The following is a 25,408-nucleotide window of genomic DNA, read 5'->3' as shown; positions in this document are numbered from 1 at the left end:
GGTTAATTAGTATGATGTCGGTAAAAAAATGAGTATGATTGGTTGAAAAATACAACATTGAGAATGAGAGTGCTCCGTATTTTCCTGCTGGGGAAGGGAGGCTCCTGTGCGGATGCGTGCGCGTGTCCGACCACACGGGCGAGAGCACGTACGTAGCTGTCAGTAGGAAATGCAGGCGGCTGGTGCTGGGTGTCCGCTGGTCGCGGTGCTTTGATGAAATCACCAGAGAGACGCCTTTCCGCAACAGAATGAAAACCGTGACATTACACGCTTGTTTGAATCTGGTGGTTTCTTTGAGTCTACGCGTCTGACGGAGGTAACGGGCACAGTGAGCGTGGCTAGCTAGGCTAGCTAGGCTAACAAACAGAACACTACCAGCGCTAATGCTAACAGTTACAGTAGACTAAAACAAGCTAACCTGGCTAAGTGGTAACTTAGCTAGCTAGCTAGCTCGCTCGCCTATTACCGGACTTCTGCTCTCCCTGGTCCTCACACCCTTTCAGCGGTTCCTTCCCCGGTCGATTCGTATTTTTGTTTTACGGAGGAGGTTGCGGAGCCGGAGCTGTGGCGGGGGGTCGTGCGGAGTGGAACCCCCTGGCTGTCCAGGCGGACGAATCGCAGTGACACGCCGGTGAGTTGAGACAGAGGAGTTGGAAGTTGCAGTTGACGGGTGCATCGGGGTGGACCAGGCCGTGGACGCTGCTCGGCCTGGGCCTGGCCGACAGACAGACAAACAGACAGGCAGGGAGGGAGGGTGGTGACTATTAGCTACTAGTTAACCGTCTCTCATTTGTGCTGAAGAGGGAAGTTGCCCCAAGCGAGGCCTCCAGAGAGGCTGTGACAACAAAGTGGCCGCTGTGATCATCGCTAGCATGTCTGAGAGCACCGCTGCAGACGGTGAACTGCTTCATCAGCAAAACACAGCACCAGCATGGTTCTCCATGGCGCTTTGTTGATAAGATGACACGATATTGTAGGCAGCTTCGCCCACAGTAAAGAATTATTGTGATTAAGCGGAATATTATTGTGTTATTTTAATTTGTAATGTGAAGTCTGCTGAGAGAGTGCTTTCACATGCTATTTATTACTTTATTAATGATAATATTAAATAACATATTTACCCTTGCAAAATAGATTAACCATGTGGAATAAGCTTCTCTATAAGTGGGTGAATAGGACATGTTGCTTGACACATTTAAAGGTTCAGTGTGTAGAATTTAGTGAAATCTAGTGGTAAAGTTGGATATTGCAGCTGAATACGCCTCACCCTCCCCTTCCAATCATGAGAGAGAACCTGTGGTAGACTTCAGTTGTCATAGAAACTCAAAAGGTGCTTAGTGTGTCCAGTTTGGACGACTGTAAAAAAGATGGCGGCCTCCATAGAGAGGTCCCCCTCGATGTAAATATAAAGTATTTAAATATAAAGGGCCCATTTTAAGGTAAAGAAAACAACAATTTGTACAATTTAGATGAAACACACTAGTGAAATAATCACAAGGATTATTTTATATTGAATATCTGCCAATAGATCCCTTTCACCTAAATCTTACACACCGAACCTTTAACATTGTCAATCGTTTTATTCTCTCTCTCTCTCTCTCTCTCTCTATATATATATATATAGTAATACATATATATATAGTAATACATATATAGTAGTTTATTGAATCAATATATAGTACTGCATATAGGACTGTGTATATCTGCACATTATTTCAACTGAATTGTATGCATCATTTTTCGATGATTTTTAATTAGTTCACTCCTCTTACTGTATCTTTTCGTTTTAATTCAATTGAAACTGCTATAATACTGCTTTTCACTCAATTTATGTCACATGTTGACCTGTGCAGTTTTTCAACATCATCCTGTTGTTGAGATGATGTGTACTTCGATTGTCTCCATTTATGTTGTAGAGGTTGTTTGTTGCTACACTTATTACGTAATGGTTAGTTTCCCTTTGGCAAAAGAATAACTGTCTTCCATCATTTTCTCTCTATTGTAAAGAAGAGATCAGGGTGGAACCATGGCTGAACTCTCCACCTTATCCCCATCAGCGCTGAGCGAACCGCATGCAGCTCCTTCCATCCCTCCATCCTCTGCATCCTCTATCCCTGTACCCAACAACTCTGCTCTGGAGGCTAAACCAAAGTCTTCCCTCTACAATGACAAAGCTCTGACTGGAAACACTTCTACATCACTGTCGATGAGTTCACCTGAGACTCCCCACCCACCCCTGAATCCTCTGAAAACCACTGACGAGATCCCCCTCCCATCATTGGTACCTGAGGTTCTTCGGAAAGAGGAATCAACAGGGAGAATTGTAGAAACTGGAGTTCATAACATTAAGCTGGAGTCAATGTCCAGTGACCAAGTTGCTGCAGAGATCATGAATACTGTAACAGAGGCACCAACACTATTGGGTCAGCCATCAGCTCAGATTGAAGAGCAACAGCCATCCCCCTCTCCTGATTTTAATCCCAGCCCTAACCTTTATCCAAATGTGCATGTCACCCATGCCCCACATCCTGTCTTGGATGTTGGTCACTTTTCAGCAGACCAACCCCAAACCACTGCAGATTCCAATCCCACACCTGCTCTTCCAGCATCCACCAATACAGCATCAGCAACAGCCGAAGAGGAGAATCCTCAGCCAATTCAACAAATACAAAACCCCCAAAGTCAGCCTCCCCCTCTGTCCACAAAGCCTGACGACCCGAAGGAAGCGGGGGAAGCAGAGCAGCCTAGCACCCCAACCAGAGGCGAACACCCTAGCCCCACTGTCCCATTGATCCATGAACCAGCCTGTGCCCTCCCACTGTACAACCCCAACCCCCGCCCAGCCCCTGATACCCTCAGCTACCTGGAATCAGCTAGCCTTATGTCAGGGACGTTGGAGTCCCTGTCTGGATTGGGAGAGGATGGGAGCTCTGTTGGCTCAGACTCGGAGATCAACGGCCTCACTGTCAGGCGGACAGATAAATATGGCTTCCTGGGTGGTAATCAGTACAGTGAAGGCAGGTATGTATTAGGACATTAAGGTCACACATCTTGCTTACTTCTGGCTAATGTGCAAAATATTGATCATATATTCTTTAAGTTCTGTTTGATTATATTTAATGTCAAGATCTAAGATATTATAAAGTTAGAGATATATATTCAGTATGGTTTTATGAAGGAGGGACAAATCTTTTACTGTTTACAATATTGCACAACATGGACTTATGACCTGAGAATTAGTTTACACAGATGAATGTAAATTCTGCCTGAATTATCTTCCTTTTAATTGGCCACTTTGCCTTGTCCTAAAATCTAAGTCACACTCTCATCAATCTGCCCCAAAGACATCTTCATCTCCTTTTGGTCTCGTCCTCGCTTTCCTGTCTTCTATGCTGCTCTAAACGTATCTGACTGTCCTTTAATTCCCCTTGGTCTGACTAAGATAATGCTGAGAGTGTTTTTTTGTGACTCAATATGTACTGACTGTGTGACTCAGTGCTATCACCCTCTCACACCCATCTGCTGTCTTCCTCTCTTTTAAAAAAAAAAAAAAATCAGATGTGCTTCTACTCTTGTGACAAGCTAATTGCTCTCCCACTGTTGAATAATTAAACGTCTATTGATTTACCATCAGTAATGGCAGTGCATTCTGGTCAATGTTAAGGATGTCTTGTGTATGAGCCGTTTAGCTCAGGTGGTGCAAATGAATGTTAAAGAGAAAGTGAGGTAATCCATTTGTGACATGTGATTGTTGATGGTCCTTGAACACAGCATTGCTATATTTAGGAATATTAAAAAGAAAAATTCCACAGCCCAGTTCTGTCAACGATGGTGTAATTTTCTGTTACTCACTATTACAGTGAAAAGGATGTCCGAGTTGAAGTTGCCAGACAGAGGGAGATGAAATGGATTGATATGTTCAACAACTGGGATAAGTGGATAAAACATCGCTTCCAGAAGGTACGCATGGCAGCTTGCCAGATGTTTGTGTCGTAGGATTTATCTAAAATTAGAAATTTGAATCACCAACAAATGATTGTGTTTCAGTGTGTTTTACTTGTTTACTTTTATACTTAACATTATGTCAAAGCTAATACCCTGTGTTGTTTGCGTGATATAGGTGAAGTTGCGCTGCAGGAAGGGCATTCCATCCTCTCTCAGAGCCAAAGCTTGGCAGCTGCTGTCCAATAGCCAGGAGCTCTTAGAAGCCAACAGAGGGAAATTTGAGGTATCACTGTCTTCATATTGTGTTTTTTTTTACATTATATTTTTAAAGATCATTTATATATTAAAGGAGAGGCACATAAATTCAGAGACACATACAGTTGTTTTTATTGTTCAAATCTGCTCCCTTAATTCTTCTTCTCTCGATTGCTTCATAGACAGCTGTAGTTTGAGTTCATTTAAGAGCTGTGACGAAGCTGCAGTAGTTGGATTGAGTAACTTGCTCATCTCTGTGAGTAGGCCAATTTCAGCTCCTGGGGTGCTAAAGGGGCGCAGGCGCACACCTAGTGAGCTGTAAGCCTCTTATCATGACCGGTAATCCTGCCTGTCAAAGCTCTGCCCCCATGTCCACAGTGGAGCAGGGTCTGGCCTCCGTTGGGTCTGGGTCAAAGCAGTCAGATTAGTATTGTTTATGTTGTTTGAGAAAGAATGTTGCTCCTAACCTTTTGTTTTTACTTCGTTGTCTCTCAACTGTGGTCGTATACACAACTTTACAATCTGATTCACTTCAATGGGTTATTCATCTATTTTAGTATTCCAAAAGATACTGAGAATTTATCTCAAACCTATGCATTATTTCTTTGTCACTGCAGGAGCTGGAAAGAGAGCAGGGTGAGGCTAAATGGTTGGACATTATAGAGAAGGATCTCCACAGACAGTTCCCCTTCCATGAAATGTTTGCTGCTCGGGGTGGCCATGGGTAAAACAAAATCCTTCATTGTGTTTTGTATTTTTTGTTTTCTCCAGATTCCTATGAGTTTGATTTACATGAATTTCTAGTGTTTTAGCAGATTTGAACACTGAATAATCAAGTGTTTGTTCATGCAGCCAACAGGACCTGTACCGCATCCTGAAAGCCTACACCATCTATCGGCCTGATGAGGGATATTGCCAGGCCCAAGCTCCTGTCGCTGCAGTCCTGCTCATGCACATGCCTGCTGAGGTGAGGGGGCTGAGCCGGTGGGATACACACTCTCAAGTCTATAGGATACAAAAAGGGCTTTTATCAGCATCACTATAACATCACTAATGTAATGAGCCGACTTATTACTTTTCAAAGCTTCAGAAATACTTATTATTATTCTGTTACCACAATTGGACTAGAATGTGTGTGTCAGACTTAATTTGTTTGGCACTTTTCATGCAAACAATGTAACAAAAACTGCATTACAGAATAAAAACAATACCCACCCACTCCAAGTGACTCTAGCACAGAGAACAATAAGAACAGGAAGTGAGGACGAAATGAGGAAACACAAAATGTAGTTAAACAAAGAGATCAAATGATAAAGATCATATAATAAAATGCTACAAAAAGATAAGATAAGAAAAAGATTGAAATAAAATACTAAAGATAAAGTTAGTAGAGTTAGTAAAACAAGAGATAATAAGTATGGTATTAAGTTAAATCATAAGATGAATAAGTACAATAGTATAAAGTATTGTAAAGCAGTATAAGATTTATAAATAAATAGACAGATAAATCAAATTAAAAGCCTGCCTAAAAAAGTAGCTTTTAAGTTATCTTTTAAAATGATTAACTTCTGCCTTCAGGTCTTCAGGACACATGAATAATTGTAATAAAAAGATGCCATGATTTTACACATAGTACCACATCTCATCATTTTGTAATTCATGCGCATCTGTCCAATTACTTTTGACCCTCTGAAATATGACCACTGTGTGTTAAAAGGACTTCCCAAGCAACTATTTCTATATTGATGTAAAGCAGCTCAAATTAAAGCTGAGACTTGAATGCTACTTTAGTGTAGTTCTCATATTTTTATTTCAAACTGAATGTAGGATGCTCAGAGCCAATAATGTGTAACTGTGTAAATACCTCTGTGTCTGGACAAAGCCAAGTGGGTTTTTATCTGCTGAAAGTGTCAAAGACTCACTTGTCTGAGTTTTCTGTTGAACAGTTGGACAGAGCAGCTGTATACATAGTTATTTTTCATATTTTGTTTCCTGCTCACAACAAACACGGGAAGAAGGAGAGAATATTTAGTTAATGACTAATGTGTGTATTGTTCTATTTCTGCCCAAAGAGCCCCAAAAAAAGAAGCAGGAAATAGAAGCAGGAATTGATATTGGAGTGGTGCTTCTGCCCTCTGCGTTTATGTGCTTTTGTTTGCAAGCGTAAACTCTCTTCTTACCCTTGTTTCTCAGCAAGCGTTTTGGTGCCTCGTACAGATATGTGAGAAATATCTCCCTGGCTACTACAGCGCGGGGCTGGTGAGTGAATGAACAAATCTGTTTTTTCCATCAGACCTTCATGTCAGGTCTTTCCACTTTATTAATCTGTCTTTTATTTATTTTTTACTTTTAGGAAGCGATCCAGCTGGATGGCGAGATCTTCTTCTCTTTACTACGACGCACATGTCCAATGGCGTACCGTCATCTCAAGAAGTTCAAGATCGACCCGATTCTCTACATGACCGAGTGGTTCATGTGCATCTTCTCACGCACTTTACCCTGGGCCTGTGTACTGCGTGTATGGGACATGTTCTTCTGTGAAGGTATCTTTCATAACTATGTGGTTCATCGGTATCTCTCCTTTTTACATCTCAAAATGTTCATATAAGCTATAGTATATATGGTAATGTGTCAAACTGAAACTTAACTGTGGTCTCTTCTTGTAGGAGTGAAAATAGTGTTTCGGGTGGGCTTGGTGCTTCTGAAACAAATGCTTGGCTCAGTGGATAAACTTCGAGAACTGCAGGGCATGTATGAAACAATGGAGCGCCTGAGAAACATTTCTCCTGAAAGTGTCAGAGAGGACATAATAGTACAGGAGGTGAGTTTTCCTCAGACATATACGAGTAAAATCTCCTTCTGTTTTTACTCAGACTCATGAGTTATGAGTCACTTTTCCCCGTAGTGCCGAGTATAATAATCTTCAGTTCCTCTGTCTGTCTCATCCTTGTCTGATGTGTCTAGATTGTTATACTCCCAGTGACGGAGTCGCTCATTGAGAGGGAGTGCAGCATCCAGGTGAGGAAGTGGAGGGAGTCCAGGGGGGAGCTGACACACCAGCCGGGCCGCCGGCTCCATGGTACGAGAGCCATCTTTGAGTGCAAACGACGCGCTGCCTCCATCAGCTCAGGTGGCAGCTTCTCTTTCCTTGGAAGCTCGATCCCTCCACCAGGACCACTCAGGGCCTCATCCAGCCTCCTCTCACTCCCGGGCTTCCGCAAGTCTAGGGCTCCTTTCCACTCTCAAACCAAGAAGGGTTCCTTCTCAGGGCCCTCAGGAATGGAGAGCCTGCTGCCTCAGTCGCCACCTGTAGTAACATCAAGCCCTGGTCATGGCCCCAACCACAAACCCCCCATTCCCCCAGGAGCAGGTCAGAGGGCACCACCAGCCCACGTTCAGAGCCCCTTGGTTGTGAGTGCGGCTGGCCCATCACGTGAGCTTGCTCAGCCCTCAGAAGGCTCCTTAGCACAAGGCCAGCCTGCAGCTTCAGCCCCAGTACAGAGCACACCACCACCTCCACCCACCACTCTATCCCCCTCCCCGAAGATCGTCTCGGAGCAAATTACTCCCACTATCCCTTCACCTACTGCAAACAACTCCCCTCTGCCTCCATGTCCAGAGACAAAAAAAGAAGCGGTGCCAGTGGCTGACGCCACAACTGGAGAGGAGGAGGGAAAAAAGAAGAAGAAAAGCAAAGAAAACAACAAGAAAAAGGAAAAGGAAGATGAAAAGAAAAAAATGAAGGAAAAGAAGGAAAAGGATAAGGCTGAAAAAGAGAGGCTCAGGAGGGAGAAGGAGAGGCTGGAAAAAGAGAAGAAGAAAGGGGGGAAGAAAAAGGACAAAGGGGGAGGAGAGGCTGAAGACAAAAATGGAGCTGCAGCAGCGAAAGATTCGGCCTAGTTTCCCAGCCCGTCATTCCAGGATTATGAAAAGGGACACCGAACAAAAAGAGAGGTCAGGTAACAAAGACCCCCCAGAAACAGAAAGAGTGATAGATTAACAAAATGGGATGGCTTCCTGTACAATGCATTATTTCAGACTTAATGTAGTCGCAGGACTATGGTGGAGAAAACTGGATCATGGTTTTAATAGCACCTCGGGGAGCTTTTGCCCCCTCACTCAATACTTTCTTTTTCATCGAGTTTTATGAAGATGGGACAAATTTCCTTTTTCAACTGGAGCACGGGCTGTGAGTCTGAATCATTGTTCAAAGGATCAGTCATTTTCTCTCTTAGTTTTTAAAAAATTACTTTCAGATTTTCTTTTTTTAATCCGATTGATGGCAGTGGTTTGAGAAACATCGACTTTAGGGTTTGTTTAATGTTTGCAGAAATAGTTAATGGTGCCATAGAGTATGTAAATAACAATTCTACCTACAGTACATAGGATTTTGTTAGCACTCCATACACCCGTCTGTTCTCATCTGTGGACAGGTTATATGCTGACTGGGAAAAAGAGGAGAAGAAGAAAACCCTTGGAAGTCGTCTCAAATGCAGGCACTGAAAACAGAAATGCTAGTTTTGTTGTTGAGGATGTATTTATTGTCATGTTAAATGTTGTGAGTGAGTGTGTGCCTTAGTAGTATAGTGAAAAGTGTTACTGTTCTATGTGTGGCCTCCCTTTTTTCAGTCTCCCTCCGCCTGCTTTTTTTTTTTTTGTCATTGAATCCTCTCTGTGGTTCTTTCCTCTCGTCTGGATTCAATCTGACACAGAGAAAAAGAGGGAGAAAGTTTTAAAGTACAACCAGACACCAGGTCGTGGTAGTTATTTTTAATATTTCATTTTTAGTTTGTTTTTGTCTCTGACAAAACACACAGGGAGATTCATCATTTTTATTTCAAGCCCCTGTTTGAATTTCTGAGTTCCTGAATTTTAGCGAAAAAGCAGGTTCAACTCTTAAAATGAAAAACTAAAAACACAAATTAGTATTATTTTGCTTTTAACAAACAGAATTGTAAACATTTATTTTAGCCAAATTTCAGAATGGGGATAAGAACTCAAGTTCATCAACTCATCATTAGAATGTGCTTTTGAGAATTTAAGGAGAATGAAGGATGATTTTTGCACTTGTGATTTCGTCACAAAGCACCACTTAAGTTTTCCACTCCGTTTCCGTAGTGACGTAGAAGAGTCTCCGTGGGCCGGTTTCTCCGTTTGAAATCTGTGCCTCAAAGACCTATAGGACGCCACTTGACTGGAGGTGCCAGGTGTGCCAATGTAGCATTAACCTCTGACCTTTGACCTTCGGGCTCTGATGTATTTATGTATAAAGTGGTTAATTTAATCAAATATATTATATTATTAATTATTATTATTATTTTGGAGCTGAGTATTTTTCTATGTGTGTAAGAGACACCTGGATGACTGGAACAATGGCAGACTACACCATGTAGTTGCAGGAAGATCATAATATGTTTGTTTTTCAACTCCCCTTTCCTTTATTTGCACGTTGAGTCCTCTGCTTTCTAAACAACGTTTTGATGCATGTCTTTTTGCTATTGTTTACTGTCACTGTTGGTTCAGTCAGCTTAGCTTCACGAGTCTCCGGTTTACTGAAGTACAGTATTAAAACAAACTTGAGCGGGAAAATAAAACGGGGCCTCCGGTGGAACAGATGATGAAACAAGTGACACAGACAGAACATTTGGGAGTTGAAGGTCTTAATGTAAAATATACTCAGAGGTGATTTTTGAGCTTTGAATCGTTCTTTGATTGGAGATCTTAAGTACGTCTGTCTCACCGCGTTGTGTTGTTACATTCATAATGACATATGGACTAACTCCCTAACCTATTTACACTCAGTGTCCTGTACTGTAACATATTTATGCATTCATGAAACGGCACTGAACCCCATCAGTTATATGAAGAACAGTGCCAGCTAGTTAGTGTAAAACCATTTGATGGCAAAAAAACACATTGATGCTCTTTAACTGTACTGTTTTCGTAGTAAAGGATTAGAGGGACTTTTGTGTACTTGTCGCCAACATGTCCTCCACTGTTTTTCACTTCAGGTCATCACGTGGCTGTCGTATGAAGATATAAATATCACACACCCTCCTCTTTTCTTTTCTTTTTTGACGCCAGTGCATTTATAGGCACAGATTAGCGTAGTGTTAGTGAGGATAACCTGAACACATCTATGCAAACCTTCCTCCATCATGACTGTTGATAGTGTGTAGCAACAGCAGCACTGACTTCCCATCTGATTTAGATGATCAGATGGATGCCATGGAAAATTGATTCAGTAGGTGTTTTTATTAGCACACGTTCAGGCCCGGGGACTTCAATATTTCTTGAGCAATACATCCTCGCAGCTCGTCTTGTAACAACAACATCTTTTCTCTGTTCAGAGGGCTCGAGGTGTCGCAATGATCAAATTAATCTCTCGCGACCTTGTGATTTCCTTCTTGTGGAATCAGTACTTAGCTCTGCAGTATTGAGGACAAATCAATAAAATACATTTCTATCAGGTCTCCTTGATCCTGAAATCGTCATTCTTGATTACATTTGATCAGGAATGAACCTACCGATGCAAATATTGACAGAAGCATTTCAGCTGTTTTGTTCTTCTCCCCATGTCGTTGCGTCTGTTGTGTTTTTAAGTTTACATGTCACTCTCTCCGGCGAAAGTGAAATAAAATCATAGCTAATTGAATTCATTCCTTCAGATCTACAACTGATGTATTTAATTGATGATGATAATGACATTTGTGATGAGTAATAAACCATAATATATTAAATCATCATTGATTGTTTCTGTCTGTGCTTGTGGAGGATGAACATTTTCAGCCTCAAGCTCTGTGACTGATGATCATATGACTGTTGGTCTACAGAAACATTATGGATTTGGGTCCACAGATAAGAAACAACTAGTGCTGCTGCTGAAACAGCTGGTTTGGTCTTGACTTAACTGTTAATGCATCATACACACAGATGTTCTTGTCTTCAACTAAGCCTTTACAGTTATTAAGCTTTTGGCAGAAAGTTAGTCGCAATGGGGGTTTCTGTCATTGCAGTCTCCTCTAGTCAGTCTAAGGTGTTTCACAAAATTGTTGTTGTGTGGACCAACATAATCAGCTGTTTTCAGGGGCCCTCTCTCAGCTCGGGGCCCCTGGCAATGATGTGCTTTGACCCCCTCGTCACCTATGGGGGCTCTTTACAAGCTCCTGCAGATATTAGGAGTCACCACTAGATCTCAGTATCGTTGCAGTCTCCTGCTGCCATCTTTTGGGGTTATCTCAAAGTTCTTACTGTGGACTAATGTCATCATCAGCTGCTCTTGGGAGGGGCCTCTTCTCAAGCTTTGCTTACCCTGTCGCGATGCCCTTGTCACCTGCAAGTATAAAGGATCTCCACTAGATGTCACTATGTCACTGAAGTTGCAGTCTCCTGTAGCTAACTTATGGCTTAGAATTGTTGCTGTGGACTGACGTCATCATCGGCTGCTCTCTGGGGGGGGGGGGGGGTTGTCTGCTTTTCCTACTCTGTAAATGCCCCTCGTCACCTATGGGGGCTCCTTACAGGCCGCTGTCTGTAAAGGATCTCCACTAGATGTCACAAGATGTATGTTGCTGAGGGATTTTGTCATTTATCACTTCAGTTTTTCTCCCTCTAACCCTGTCCCACAGAGCCACTGAACAGAGACACTATTGTACAAAAAGAAAGAGATTTTATTCACAGTTTTTCCCTTTTATTCGTTACAGAGGAAAGGTGAGGAAGAGTCCAGTCACTGATGTGGAGACAGCTTATGGAAAAATGAAGGTGATTTCATCGTTGCAGGAAGGAGCGGGGAGAAAGAAATCGAAGACTTGAATGTTTTCTTTCGTCCCTTTCTCTCCTCTCCTTCGGTCATTTTTAAACACTTTCACAAGAAAAAGAAAAGTTGTCGTCACTTTAAGGAGGCAACTTTTTTCCCTCTCTGACCTGCCAACGCTCTCCCTCCTCTCACCTCTTCTACCCAGGAGGACATCTTCAAAATTTGGAATGAAGTCCATAATTTGTGTAGCACCTCTCAGCAATTAAACCTGTTCCCCTCTCAGATTCTGAGGGAGGCAGAGGGACACGTTTCATTCACACTAACACCTCAGAGGATGAAGTGACGGAGCAGACACAGATGTTGAGATGAGACGACAGGAGATTGTTTGCAAGGAAAGGAAAGGTGTATGAGAGAGGCTTGTGGATGGAAATGATTTCATAGGATAATTTTATTGAAAATCATCCCTATTCCCCATAAGCACACATAGACACCCCATGGGCATCAGCACTCTCATGTGTCCTTATGACAAGTCCTTGGTTTGAACATGAGTGGCTGAGCTTATGGGTTAACACAGAAGGGGAGCAGGGAGGAGGAGGAGGAAAGAAAAGGGCAGGGAAGGCAGAATAGCAAAGGGATTGTTGTCTTTCTTGTCTTCTAGCTTTCTCTTTACTCCTCCTTCTCCTCTCCGTGTGTGATGACGTAGCAGATGTTCTTGTAGTCTACGTTGCCGGCAACATCAGGGGGGAAGGCGGACCACATGTTCTTAATCTGAGGGGGGATACGAGGGTTGTAAATTCAGCATGACACAAGGAAAAATAATGCACAATCAATTCATGTTATTCAAAATAAATAAACGGATTAATACAACGTTATAGTAGAATATGCTGTGGAACAATACGCAATAAGGAGTCCACTTTTGTAAACTCTAAGAGGTTGGTGATTTTACCTCTTCCTTGGTGAACCTGTCACACTGAGTGGTCAGGAGCTCCTCGAGGCTGGAGAAGACAGAGAGGCAGATTTTATGGCATAAAATCAAATAAGTCCTATTGGAACATAGATAGTAATATTATTTTAAATAATTTTTTTAAAGAAAAAAAGCCTCACAATTCCTTCTTGATGGATCCAGTACCCTCGGGGTCCAGGACCTTGAAGGCCGTAAGAATGACGTCCTCGGGGTCAGCACCTGAATAGGACACAACGAAGAGGTTAAATTAACTGACAGTGCTGGAGGGAGCATTCAAGACTTAAGTTAAAGTAAAAAACATGTACTTGTTAGAGGTGGGGCTCTACTTTACATATAGTATTGAGTAGTTAAGTCTTTAACAATGCTGACCAAGTGTTTTGTGTGTAAAAACTTATAAGTACTCTCTTCAGAAAAGTGGTGGAGCAGAGGTCTGAAGAAAAGGAAAGTGACTGGTCAACTGTGTGTCGCTCACCCTTCAGTTTCTCTCCAAACATGGTGAGGAAGACAGTGAAGTTGATGGGGCCGCTGGCTTCCTTGATCATGGCCTCCAGCTCCTCATTCTTCACGTTCAACTGACCTGCACGCCACACACACAGGATGGATCGGATTAAGAAGGGAGAACATGAAAACACACGTACTTCTTCAGTAGATTAGATTTACTCAATAGATTAGATTTACTCACCCAATGAGGCCAGCACGTCCCTCAGGTCGTCTTTGCTGATGATGCCATCTCTGTTCTGGTCAATGATTGTGAAGGCCTAGAGAGAGAAAAGAAGAAAAAAAAGGAGGAGAGTGTGTTTACAACTTAAAGGAAGCAGATAATATAGATGAGGAGGGGGCGACTGACAGGGTGAGACCTCTTCACACTCTCAGGGACCCCTCCACTATCACTTGATCTATTAAAGTGGCAGCTGGAGATTATCTCTAAACTTAGTGTGGAGAGAAAGGGGCTGCACCCAGAGAATCAGACCTGACTGTGGTGGCATTAAGTGCAGGATGCCGAGGAGGGGTAGGAGGGGGTGCTTAAACTGACCCGCACCCCCTCAGTCTTTTCTTACATGTTAATTTGGGAAAGTGTCATCAGGGAACAGCTGTCTGATCTACTCACGCTCTGCATCTATGAAATTTAAGATAACTAGATCTTGGACTTGAACCGACCTTTCTCATAATCCCCCCACCCCACCCTCTCTCTCTTCCCCTGTTACACACACACACACACACACTCTCTCTCTCTCATATAAGCTTCCTTTGCTTTGACAGATATACCCCCCACCCCCACCCCCACCCCCAAATCTGGCTGCTATTTTTCCATCCGTGCATCGTGCTAAGATCATCCTAATCATCATGTCTTACATTCCCTTGGTGGCACTCAAGACGCCTGTATCACTTATCACAGGAGGAATGTTTCCTCTGGTAGCAGCGTATATCCCTTGGCAACGCGCTGAAAACACAGAGGCCATCATCATCCAATCTCTCTCTGCAGCACGTCCTTATTAAATCCCATCCTCCTGACCTTACTCAATTCCCGCACACGCCCTTAACGCCTCACTTTTACAATTGCTCCTGCTGCTCTGGGCTCTGCAGTGATTCTGAAATGGAAGATACTCAGTGGTGTCTGAGAAAAGCTTAAAGATTAAATGTGCAATAAGAATGTGTATCCTTTCTCTCTCCTTTTTTTTGGCATGTCTAGGGTCCAGTTGCTCTACTGTACGAAGCCGCTAATCTTTTAACAGGAAACTGCAGGGAGACGACTGAGTGGCAGCTGTGCGGCTGCAGGGAGGTCAAAGGTGAACATAATATGGAGAGCTTCAGATGGCGTCAGAAACTTCAGCGCTCCCCCTAATGACATTCTCGCCCCTATTAAATTGTGAGGGGAGAGGAGGGAGGGGACAAGCAAAGAACGCCAGTTGCTGTGAAAACGGATCCGAGAGCTGCTCAGCTGAACTCTAATTTTGGTCGCAGTCTCAAAGAAATGAAATCGTAACAAGTTTAACTGAGAATCTTCAACCAGATAAGCAGAGGTGACACAGATGTGTGATCCCAGCTGAGGCTGCCATGACTGACGGGCACACAGGAGCAAATAGGAGCTTCCTTTAGAGATGGAGTATCAAACCTCACCTCCTTGTACTCCTGAATCTGGCTCTGCTCAAACATGGAGAACACATTGGAGGAGCCACTGTCTCCTGCTGCCTGCCTCCTCTTGGCCTTCTTTGGTGCCTGGGGGACAAACACATGGGAAATTAAATCTTCAACTAAAATCATGCATGTGAGTGTTGCACAGCGCAGTGGTCCCCAACCTAAGCAGTGTCCACTTGCATATATCCATCAGAAAATACACATTGTCATTGATTTATTGCAATATGTTATAAGTCTAGAAGGGTAAAACAAAAAACTAAGATAAGAGGAAACTTAGGAGTATAAATGAGCATGTTTTTTGGAACAGGACATTTATTTGTCCGATCCATCATCTCAAGACCCCTCAGATTTAAAATGTGACATCCTGTAAAGGTCCCGACCCTCAGGTTGAGAACCACCACAAGTTCAAGTAAATTCCCCAATCCCCACGTTAGTAAAGACCTTCATGATCTCACTACCACACATGTTTATGAGGTCTATGCATCCTTCTCCCTAATTTGGAAAAATTGCAAGGTGGAAGTGCATCATGTAAAACACACATTATAGCACCCAACTGCATCACCCAGGAAATGGCAGTTGTCAAAAATTCTAAATCTCCACAAAAATGTCCGAAGGAACACAACATGATCAGCTAGAAGTGATGATGTCAAATGTTGTTGTTTTACGATTATTTTTTAGTTTTGCATCAGAAAGCTGAGTTAATCCGTAGTGCTGGTGTGATTCCCCTGTAGATATATCCAACAGCAGCGTGCAGAGATGTAGTAACCCTGGTACTCACCATCTTGAGACGGTTTGAGTGGAGGTTTAGATGTTCAAGAAAGAGAAGACAGGGTGAAGCCGCGTTATACCGACATCCCCGGGGGTTTATATACCCCTGCGCAGGCCAATCTAACTTTAGCCACAGCCTCAAGTTTGGATTGGGATAAAAAAGACAGCAAGGGTGTGTGAGAGAGAGAGAAAGAGAGAGAGTGGGAGGATGTCAAGGATGAACTGATGGGCAAAAGTGGAGGAGACAGAATGGCGGGATGGTGTATCACCTTACAGGAGGTCAGAAATAGACCCAGGAGTCTTGGAATTAAGTAAACCTGATAGCTGAGGGACCATGCTGCAGGTTCGCGGTCCCACGTGGACTAATAAGGACATTCGGGACATAGATGCTTGTTGGACCGCCGGACAGTGTCTCTCCACCCTCCTTCCATCCACCTCCATCTGCCTGCGCAGATCTACAGCAGCTTTATTTTTGGTTTGTGATGCCCAATGCGATATCACGGATTGAGATACTGGCATTCTATAAGCTCAGCAACTGATACAGCTTTTACCCTGTATGTGCACGGCTCGGCCTTCTTATTTTAAGTTGCGCAAATGTTAAATTTGGGATTTTCCCACAGAAGTTGGAAGGAGAGAAGCTGTGAACAGATTTGTACGCTGCCGTGGCATTAAATGTCTGGTCCATTCATCAGATGAATTAAAAATATCTGTTCACACAACCAGCAACACGGAGGAAGACATGTTTTTTATTGTTTGATTGTTTATTTGTCTTTGAAAGACACATCAGGGTTACAATACACCAAAGTAAAATACACTGGGGTAAAATAAAAAAATAATCTAAAATTATTGTATTTAATAAATATGTATGTGTGCATAAATATACACATATAAAGCCAGTAAAAATAAACACGTTTACATTACATTCTGTTTTTCCTGTTGACTCTTAAGGACACATTTCTTAAGGACACTTTTTATTTCATATATCATATCTATCTATCTATATCTATATCATATCTATATCATATATATCATCATACGTCATCATTTTAAACTGTGAAGCAAAAAGAAAAACTCAGAAGAAACCCAGTTCTTTACTCAAGTAAAAGTACAAATACAACAATATTCAAACACCTGACTACAGGTAAAAGCTTTGAAATTTACATTAGAGTGCAGAGATATTATCTGCAAAATGACCTACTGAGTAATTCAGTCCAGTGGTTCCCAACCCCAGGGTCGAGGTATCTATCTATCTATCTATCTATCTATCTATCTATCTATCTATCTATCTATCTATCCATTTATTGATATTAATGTCTTCCTATTCTTATTAATAATCATATTAGATTTAAAACTATTATTGAAATAGAGATATTAAATCACATTGCTCTATTAGGCTGATGAGTTAAATCATTTTATTTTTCATATACCAGAATATCATTTGGTGCTTATGGATTGGGTCCCTCCAACAGGTCACAAGATATATCTGAGGGGCCGTGTCCTCATGAAATATGAGATCATTTAACACATCTAGAACAGTTATTTAAGTGAAACAATGTGAGAAGTTTAAAAGGAGCAATGTGCAGACGACTCATCAGACATCTGAAGCTCTACTTGTAGAATATCCAAATAGAAACTGCTTGTTTTGTGAAGCATCACAAGCTCAGATCACCGGTTTAATCTTTAATCTTTAAAACTGACTTTTATTCAAGAACGCAACCTGAACCGACCAGTGCGAGACTGTAAAGTATGGTGGTGGCTTATATAAATGTTGACTTCTTGTTTCTGTGTTTTTTTTGTGGCGTGTGCTTTGTGTGTTGTTAGCGTTTAACAGCCGACAACATGCCAGACAAGTGAACGCACCGTTAACCTCTGTCTTCACTCCAGCTTTCTCACCTCTATAAAGGTGTGTGTCTGCTGATCGGCCCTCGGTCGTGAACACTTTCCCACCTGTTTGCCCTGGACTCCCCTCTCGCACCGTCTGCCCCTAATGTCTCCCCCCCTTGAATATATGTGGATTACTGGGCAGAGTGATGGCAGCAGACATTCCCCGGACAACATAAAAGGGACAGCTGAGGGCGACCAAAATAGCTAAATAAACTTGACTGTCTGCCAACGCGCCGAGGCCCCGACAGCAAAGCGCTTCCCTTCATTTGTTTTGTCAGGTTTTATGTCCAAATTTACCTCGGAGATAATCTGTGTTCATTTCACTAACAACTTTGTTAATCTCATCTATTGGGGGAATTTATTTTTGCTCTCTACTCGTGGCTGTTTGTGTTTCCACTCAGCGATGAGTCACGTCTCCACTCCTCGCCGGTTTCCACTCCACCTGCAATTGTTCGGATCGGACGGTCATTTGTTTTTCTCGTTCCGGACACCCAGAGAGCGCTGTCAGACCTGCCCTTGAGTTCCCTGTTGACCTTTGACCTTTGGTTCACCACCTTGTTGTCAGAGTGACATGTGTCACAGCACAAGTTTGACCCGTCATTTTCACTTCTACTTTGAGACTTTAAAACTTTTCATACGGCAGTATAATTAAGATGGAATGTGCAGAAGCATTTGTGGAGTTAAAACAACTGAACGTGACTTTTAACAAACCATATTAAGCTTTTTTAAAACAGACAATCCCTTAATACTGCAAAAGTTTACCATTCACCAGTGACCCCCTTTATTTTAAGGGGGTCAACACCTTACTTGTTTAGAATAGAAGGATTATAACAATCATACAAGTACACATCATATTATTCTTGAGTTTTAAACACAGATTCAACTGTTTTTCTGGTTTGACATAATCCTTGGAGATCAGAGGCCATTTTGCTCTGTTACATTCTCCTTATTTTCACCAACTTGATAATAATGTCTTACACTGTCAGTTTAAGCATAAAACAATGTCCACAATGATACATTTCTACACATGCAGCTTAATTTTTCCCTTTAGGTTTAGATTTTTAAGAATATTTTTTCACGTTTTTCCAATAAAAATATTTTTTTCTCATTAATCCTTACCCTGGTCGAGGGATAAGGTCTGAGAACGTCCCTCTTTGTAAAGATTGTTAAGCCCTGTTGTGTGTGAATATGAGCTTTACAAATAAACCTATTACAGTAATTGATTAATCATGGATCAAATGCTTGAATGTTAATGGCTGTGCTTTTGAAATCAGCTTTGAGTGAAAAATAAGTAAGAAAATAGGAGAAATGATAGTTCCTTAATATTACATTTATTGTGATGATAAGATAAGATAAGATAAACTTTATTTACTTGAAGGAGGGAAACAGAAGAACATGTGGAAGTATGAAAAATAGAATAAAATAGCCTGCAAAATCATTATTTGTTTTTTAATGCAGCCTGATTGAATTTAACAGTTTGGTCTTGGGGGACATGAATGTCCTATCGTAATGAACAGAGTAAGGAGTCACAACTTACTTCAAAGTTTCCTAATGCACTGAAGATTCAGTGTCTTCATACATCCCAAGTCTGAGGTCCTCCTGCATAGGTGAAGCTGGGAGCAGAATTCCAGACATACCAATCATGTAAAAGAATGGTCACTCTTTATGATGTCCTAACACGCTGCTATGCAGAGGAAGTGTTTCCGTACAGATGTGTGTACATAAGAGGGGACATGGCTGTAATGTGAAACCTCCTGCCATGCTCCGCCGCCGTCCATCATTTTCTACAGGATTGGTATGTCTGTCTGTAGGGTCTGGAATGTGGAGAAGCTCTCAACTTGACCTATGTCGGAGGACCTCAGAGTTCTTCTTGTAATGTTATCCTCTGGTTTGCTTGATGCTGGCCTCAGGTTGCCCTGTTTTGTTATTTGAGTCCATTTAGGAAAGTGTCACAACAATGGCCCCACAGTAAATCTTCAAGTCACTTATCAGCTTTTACTGTTCAAAGTGGTGGGATTGAACTTGAAAGAGGAACGACAGCTGGATAAACAGCTTAGTTAAAAAACAATGTATTAAAACAACACACTAAGAATGTTGCTTTGTCTCATTAACACAGTGGATTTAAAGGTCCAGGGTGTAAGATTTAGGTGAAAGGGATCTATTGGCAGAAATTTAATGTAGAATAATCCTCATGATGTTTTCACTAGTTAATTTCATTAACATTGTATGAATTGTAGTTTTCTTTACCCCTGAAAAGTCCCTTTATATTCAAACGCTATGTTTACATCGAGGGGACCCTCTCTACGGAGGCCTCCATGTTTTTTACATTAGTCCAGACTGGACAAACTAAACACTTTTTGAGTTTTTATAATTATTAAAGGCTACCACAGTTTCTCTTTCATGTTTGGAAGGAGAGGGTGAGGCGAGGGGTGTTCAGCTGCAACATGCAATTTCAACACTAGATATCACAAAAATCTACACACCGAACCTTTAAGAGAAATGACACTCCGACATGTTGCAATGAGTACAGGGAAGTAGTGGATAACTTGATTAAAGGCACTTCATTTTCCAAAAGAACTATTTTTGTCTTTTGCATATGACTTTGTCTATAAATTCCTACAAATGAATACCTGTAAGTGAGTGTCTATAATTTCTAAATAAATCACAATGATGGGATTAAACTCTCACTATAGTGACAGCACAGTGTATCTGCAGCTCCCTCTGCTGGTCACCTTCCTCCACTGACTCTATCGCGTCTCACACTGGCAAAGTTCAGTGAGGAGCAAAGTAACACACACTGTCAGACTGTCATACTGACTGTTATAAAACAAGATGAACCAAGCATTTTCTATTTGTATATTCGACTTGTAATAGTTCAGATGAGTCATTCACAGTTCCATTAAAGACACATTTCTACTTTTTACTTCCCCACATTGTTTGAGCCCCAAACAGTTAAAATGATGTAATATTTCTTGAGAACATGACCCCTCATGTTTATCTTGTGACCCTTCGGAGGGGCTCAATCCTTAGGTTGAGAACAACTGCACAATAATTAACATCTTAGCTTTTACTCTTTTAAGTATTTAAAGCATTTTTAATGTGAGATCAAAATATTCCAGACTATATTTATGAATTTGGATTTAGCTTCATTCTGCCTTTAATCAAGATAAATACTCAAACAGCAGAAGTAGAGATAAAAGTTGTGTTGTGTATCAGTATCTTAGACCCTGTTCAGACTCTGGTATGAGCATCTGTCCTGAGTGATCTGATCACATGTGGACAGCTCTAATTTACAGTTGTGAACGCACCCAAGAGGCATTGAGGACACATTGGAGATCAGATCACTCAGACCACATTTAGAGGAGGTCTGAGACCCTTGTGGCCACATTCTTTTAATAGTATGAATCAGATGTATCCCGGGCCATATTAGAGGACAGTGCTGGGTATTAACATGTAAACTGCCATATGTCAGCAGTTTATAATTGATAAATGATGGTAATCCTAGTGATGTTTTCACCAGTGTGTATCATCCAAGTACCACAAATTATTGTATTCTTTACTCTACAATGTGCCCTTTATAATTTAAATACTTTATATTTACATCAGGAGGAGGTCCTCTCTATGGAGGCCGCCATGTTTTTTTTACAGTCTTCCAAACTGGATAAACTAAACACCTTTTGAGTTTCTATGACAACTGAAGGCTACCACAGGGACTCTCTCTTGTTTGGAAGGGGAGGGTGAGGTGAGGGGTATTCAGCTGCAATATGCAACTTCACCACTAGATGTCACTGAACCTTACACACTGAACCTTTAAGGGGAGAGTGACAATCTAGTTTTTTGTGTAATTCTAATAGAAACATTTCCTGATGCAGAGTAGAATTTGAATTAAAGTTATGTTTGTGTTTGTATTTTCAGCATCTCACATCATATCGGAGCTATAGGATTGTATGTCCACTATCAATTAGTTGAGATATTTAAATAAAAATAACACACTTTATTAAAACTTTCCCATAGAACATGGATGTAATGAATTACATCAATTGTGACGTGTTAGATGTTTCACTATCAGATCCTGGTTGTGGTTAAAAGCTGACACTTGAGAACAGAGTCATTGTTAATGTTTTGAGTAACATGTGTTTTTCCAAGTCAAACGTGTGAGAAGAGCTTATCTTCACACTGTATATGTTTCTGTTTGTTCCTTAGTTAATCTCATGGACACTGAGGCGTCGTCTCAGACAAATCAGAAACATTAGTTTTCTGTCAAATGAATCATAGAACATAGAAGGGAAACGTGAGACTGAGCAGATCTAGTGTAGAGACAAACACCAGAGACTCTGAAACCTTCGACGTTTCAGTTCCTCTTTGATAAACATCTCAGTTCCCCTCAGAGTCTCTTTTCATGCCAAGTCGATGAGATTTCCATCCTCTCCTGCCTGTCGACTCCTCAGCCATTCCTCTCTTGCTTTCCTCACCTCCTGGCCGTAATAGTCGTGAAGTTTGCTGAAGTCCTCAAGTGGATCAAAATCCACCAAAGGCCATTCACCGTGACAAGGCGCTGGCCCATTGAGCGGCGTGACGAGAGCATTTCTCCTGGACCACAGCTTCGGGGACTTTTTAGTTGCCACTTTGTTGGGTACTGAAGGTGTTTGTAAAATACTGCTGGCACTGAAGCTTCTGCCCTCCCTCACTGCTGCTGTCGGCCCCCGCATAGGGAAGAGGAAGCTGGCCTTGGACTGCTCAAGGGCAGAGGAGCGGAGATGAGGTTCTCCAGAGCTTTGCTGCTGCTTAGCCTCTGCAGATAGAAAACAGGTTTTTAAATAATTTTAGAAAGCAGTTTAAGACAGAATGAGCAACTACAGACAATGAGATGATGTCCGGTACAAACTAAAATTAATGTTCATACCTGTGAATTCTCTCAAGGCATTGTTAAGATAAAAAATATGTTTTAAGGTCATAGTGACCTTGACCTTTAACTTCTGTGCCAGATGTAATGAAATTCCCTATGGTTGTTCTACAGGTATCGTATCCACACACCTTTGACTTGTCCACATTTGACAGACAACATGTAAACAGAATGGTTCTGGCCACTGGCTGCCACCAGTGCAGAGGCATAAGACGTAAGCAGTCAAGGACAAATGTCATTCAAAGGCACAAAAAAATCCAGAAACTTGAATATGTATAAATAGTTATTTGGCTCAGCAATCAGAGAAGGCCTCAACTCTTCTATCTCACCTTCATGTTGTCTCCTCAGGTCTCTCACAAGCAGGGAGAGGTAACAGTGACTGGCCGACAGCAGAGCTTTCACCCAGCTCTCCTGACTCTGACGATCTGCTGCTGCGAATGTGTACGTTTTCAGTCCGGGCCCTTCAAACATCAGGGAAAATGCAAAATGTCCATCACATTCGGCGCGTCTCACCGCACAACCCTCCAGCACGATGACCCCCAGCAGGTTTCGATCACCCGGACGCTCCTGGTAGAAGAGCAAGTTTGCTTTCAGGACTAGCCACCGCCGCTGGTAGCTGGTATTTCGCTTTTTCTATAAAGACGTGCGTCAAAGTAAAATAGGATTGTTACACTTTCTCTATCGTGTGGATCAGTCATCAGTCATTTCAGTTTGTCTGTGTTCTGTGTTTTCTCACACCTGTTTGTAGAGATATCCTTCTTTATCTACAGGAGACGTGCACGATAGATAGTGGGTCAAAATCTTCTCATGGAGCTTCATCCCAACACCTATAGATGAGACACTGTTTACGGTTTACATTTACAAGATATAATTACAGTTTGGCCGGAAATAACTACATGCTTGAAGGGAATCTTATTTTCACCAACTTTCTCTGATTAATTGTTTTGCTTTGGACATTTTTACATTGAATAAGAGTTTGCAGTATTTGGAAAGTCAACAAGTGTACTTGGAGGTATTTCACTTTTTGATACATATCTTTTAAGAGAATCTTATGAATCTTAGTTTACAATTTTTGTGACAAAGCTTTTTTTTCAAACATACATTTATTGATTTTGACAAAGTTGATAAGATACAATCTAGGGTGCGATGTAGAGGGGGGGTGGTTGTAACAACCCCAATATTCACACTGTCACACTGCATGAAAGATACTGACTGTTATAAAACAAGATGCAACAAGCATTGTCTATTTGCATATTCGACTTGTAATGGTTCAGATGTCAGATGAGTCATTCACAGTTCCAATAAAGACACATTACTTTTAATTTCCCCACATTATTTGAGCCCTAAAGAGTTAAAATGATGTAATATTTCATGAGAACATGACTCCTTATGTTTATCTTGTGACCCTTTGGAGGGGCCCAATCCTTAGGTTGAGAACAACTGCACAATAGTTTATACAAAATAAAGGGATTTAAATCATCAGTCTAATTTCAAATAAGAAGATTTCATTTCTCTGTTGAATTTATAATATTTTTCATGGTTATCAAGAGATAGGAGGACACAGAGATAGATAGATAGATAGATAGATAGATAGAAAGATAATTTGATAGATACTAGACTTACCTCTTGTATGTCAAATCCTTCACATGCTTATTCTTCCTCAGATTCTTTCAATTACTTTCATTTACAGATTTTCTCTTCTCGTCCTCCTCGTTCCTAAACGTGGACTTGATTGTTTTCTCTCCCTTTGATACGACCTGATCCAGACGATGCTTGACTATGTAGTCTCAGGTTACTTACACTTCTCCCTTGGGTACGAGAGGGTGACTGTTGAAATATAAATAACTTGACCCATTTCCTGGTAACAAAATCCTGACACATTATACCGTACGCTCTCTCCTCTGTGCTTCTGAGCCGAAGAGGCCACATGCAGTTGAACCCAACCTGCTACCTGGAAGTGAGATGCTGCATGTTTGAGGTCCGATGCATCGACTCACAGCTCTCTCATTTCTGCATTTGTGTTACTTTTGTCGGTTTCAAATGTGTTTTATATTAAATCTGATTGTGTGAGCACACGTCCCTTCTTCAGATCGATAGATAGATACTTTATTGATCTCGAGGAAAATTCAGGCACCCAGTAGCACACAAAACAGTCAAACACTAGAGCATAAGAATAATAAAAGTCAAGAATAAGTACACATAATGTGCAGTCAGATACAAAGTCTAGCCACCAGAACAACTACAAAGCTGTCCCTGTAAAGGTGTCTGTGTTTGCTGACCAGTCCAGTGTACAATGCAGCTGCAATCCGAGGTATTTGCGGCTCCTGACCACCTCAACATCAGCCACCTCGATGGAGGCTGGCTGCAGATTGTCCACAACCATTTCTTTGGTGTTGGAGGTGTTCAGTTGTAGAAGGTTCGGCCTCCTCCAGACTCCTGTATTCTCTTCCCTGTCCGTCCCTGATACACCCCACAATCGCAGTGTCATCTGAGTACTTCTGCATGTGGCATGACTCAGAGTGGTGTTTGAACTCAGAGGTGAAATGTACAGGTTTTTAAATATGATGAGTATTTGGTATCAATATTAAACAAGAAACATGTTGGAGTCAATAACAAATAAAATCAAATAGACATTTTGAAAATGTCCTGTTTAAAATGTGCCTTAACTTGTTGAGTCTATTCTCAGCAGCTTTTTATCCTTTTCACCCGAGTGGACCTTACGGAATTTGAAATCTAAAAGAGTCCAAAGTGTTAAGACTCACAAGGCCTTTCCTTACATGACTGTGGGGCCCTTCTC

The 25,408-nt window shown here is 41.6% G+C and overlaps 3 protein-coding genes across 6 annotated transcripts; 1 reads left to right on the top strand and 2 right to left on the bottom strand.

Moving 5' to 3' along the window:
• The first annotated feature begins 132 nt into the window (after nucleotides 1-132).
• tbc1d10b (TBC1 domain family, member 10b) lies at nucleotides 133-10,946 on the top strand. Of its 2 annotated transcripts, none has more exons than XM_020094639.2 (10): nucleotides 133-631; nucleotides 2,008-3,021; nucleotides 3,861-3,960; nucleotides 4,121-4,228; nucleotides 4,818-4,924; nucleotides 5,053-5,167; nucleotides 6,394-6,459; nucleotides 6,554-6,743; nucleotides 6,867-7,021; nucleotides 7,165-10,946. In XM_020094639.2, the coding sequence occupies exons 2-10, from the start codon at nucleotides 2,027-2,029 to the stop codon at nucleotides 8,098-8,100; spliced, it is 2,772 nt and encodes a 923-aa protein (XP_019950198.2). In that variant the 5' UTR covers nucleotides 133-631; nucleotides 2,008-2,026; the 3' UTR covers nucleotides 8,101-10,946. The 2 variants fall into 2 exon arrangements, with proteins under 2 accessions (XP_019950198.2, XP_019950199.2); XM_020094640.2 differs by having other exon boundaries at nucleotides 147-631; nucleotides 2,011-3,021.
• Nucleotides 10,947-11,849: 903 nt separating this feature from the next.
• Nucleotides 11,850-16,047, bottom strand: mylpfa (myosin light chain, phosphorylatable, fast skeletal muscle a). The gene is made up of 7 exons (XM_020094792.2): nucleotides 15,835-16,047; nucleotides 15,039-15,137; nucleotides 13,603-13,678; nucleotides 13,393-13,497; nucleotides 13,061-13,139; nucleotides 12,903-12,951; nucleotides 11,850-12,724 (listed from the first exon to the last, which is right to left on the bottom strand). The coding sequence occupies exons 1-7, from the start codon at nucleotides 15,835-15,837 to the stop codon at nucleotides 12,623-12,625; spliced, it is 513 nt and encodes a 170-aa protein (XP_019950351.1). The 5' UTR covers nucleotides 15,838-16,047; the 3' UTR covers nucleotides 11,850-12,622.
• Nucleotides 16,048-21,681: 5,634 nt separating this feature from the next.
• Nucleotides 21,682-24,608, bottom strand: pheta2 (PH domain containing endocytic trafficking adaptor 2). Of its 3 annotated transcripts, none has more exons than XM_069525284.1 (4): nucleotides 24,235-24,608; nucleotides 23,350-23,438; nucleotides 22,941-23,178; nucleotides 21,682-22,500 (listed from the first exon to the last, which is right to left on the bottom strand). In XM_069525284.1, exons 2-4 carry the CDS (start codon nucleotides 23,428-23,430, stop codon nucleotides 22,106-22,108), a joined length of 714 nt encoding a protein of 237 aa, XP_069381385.1. In that variant the 5' UTR covers nucleotides 23,431-23,438; nucleotides 24,235-24,608; the 3' UTR covers nucleotides 21,682-22,105. The 3 variants fall into 3 exon arrangements, with proteins under 3 accessions (XP_069381385.1, XP_019950020.2, XP_069381384.1); XM_020094461.2 differs by having other exon boundaries at nucleotides 22,941-23,244; nucleotides 24,235-24,606; XM_069525283.1 differs by having other exon boundaries at nucleotides 22,941-23,244; nucleotides 23,350-23,452; nucleotides 24,235-24,516.
• Nucleotides 24,609-25,408: the final 800 nt, after the last annotated feature.

Source organism: Paralichthys olivaceus, chromosome 5, assembly GCF_024713975.1.
Source record: "Paralichthys olivaceus isolate ysfri-2021 chromosome 5, ASM2471397v2, whole genome shotgun sequence".
NCBI lineage: Eukaryota > Metazoa > Chordata > Actinopteri > Pleuronectiformes > Paralichthyidae > Paralichthys > Paralichthys olivaceus.
Note: the sequence above shows the minus strand (reverse complement) of the source record. Positions and strands in the feature narration are given on the sequence as shown.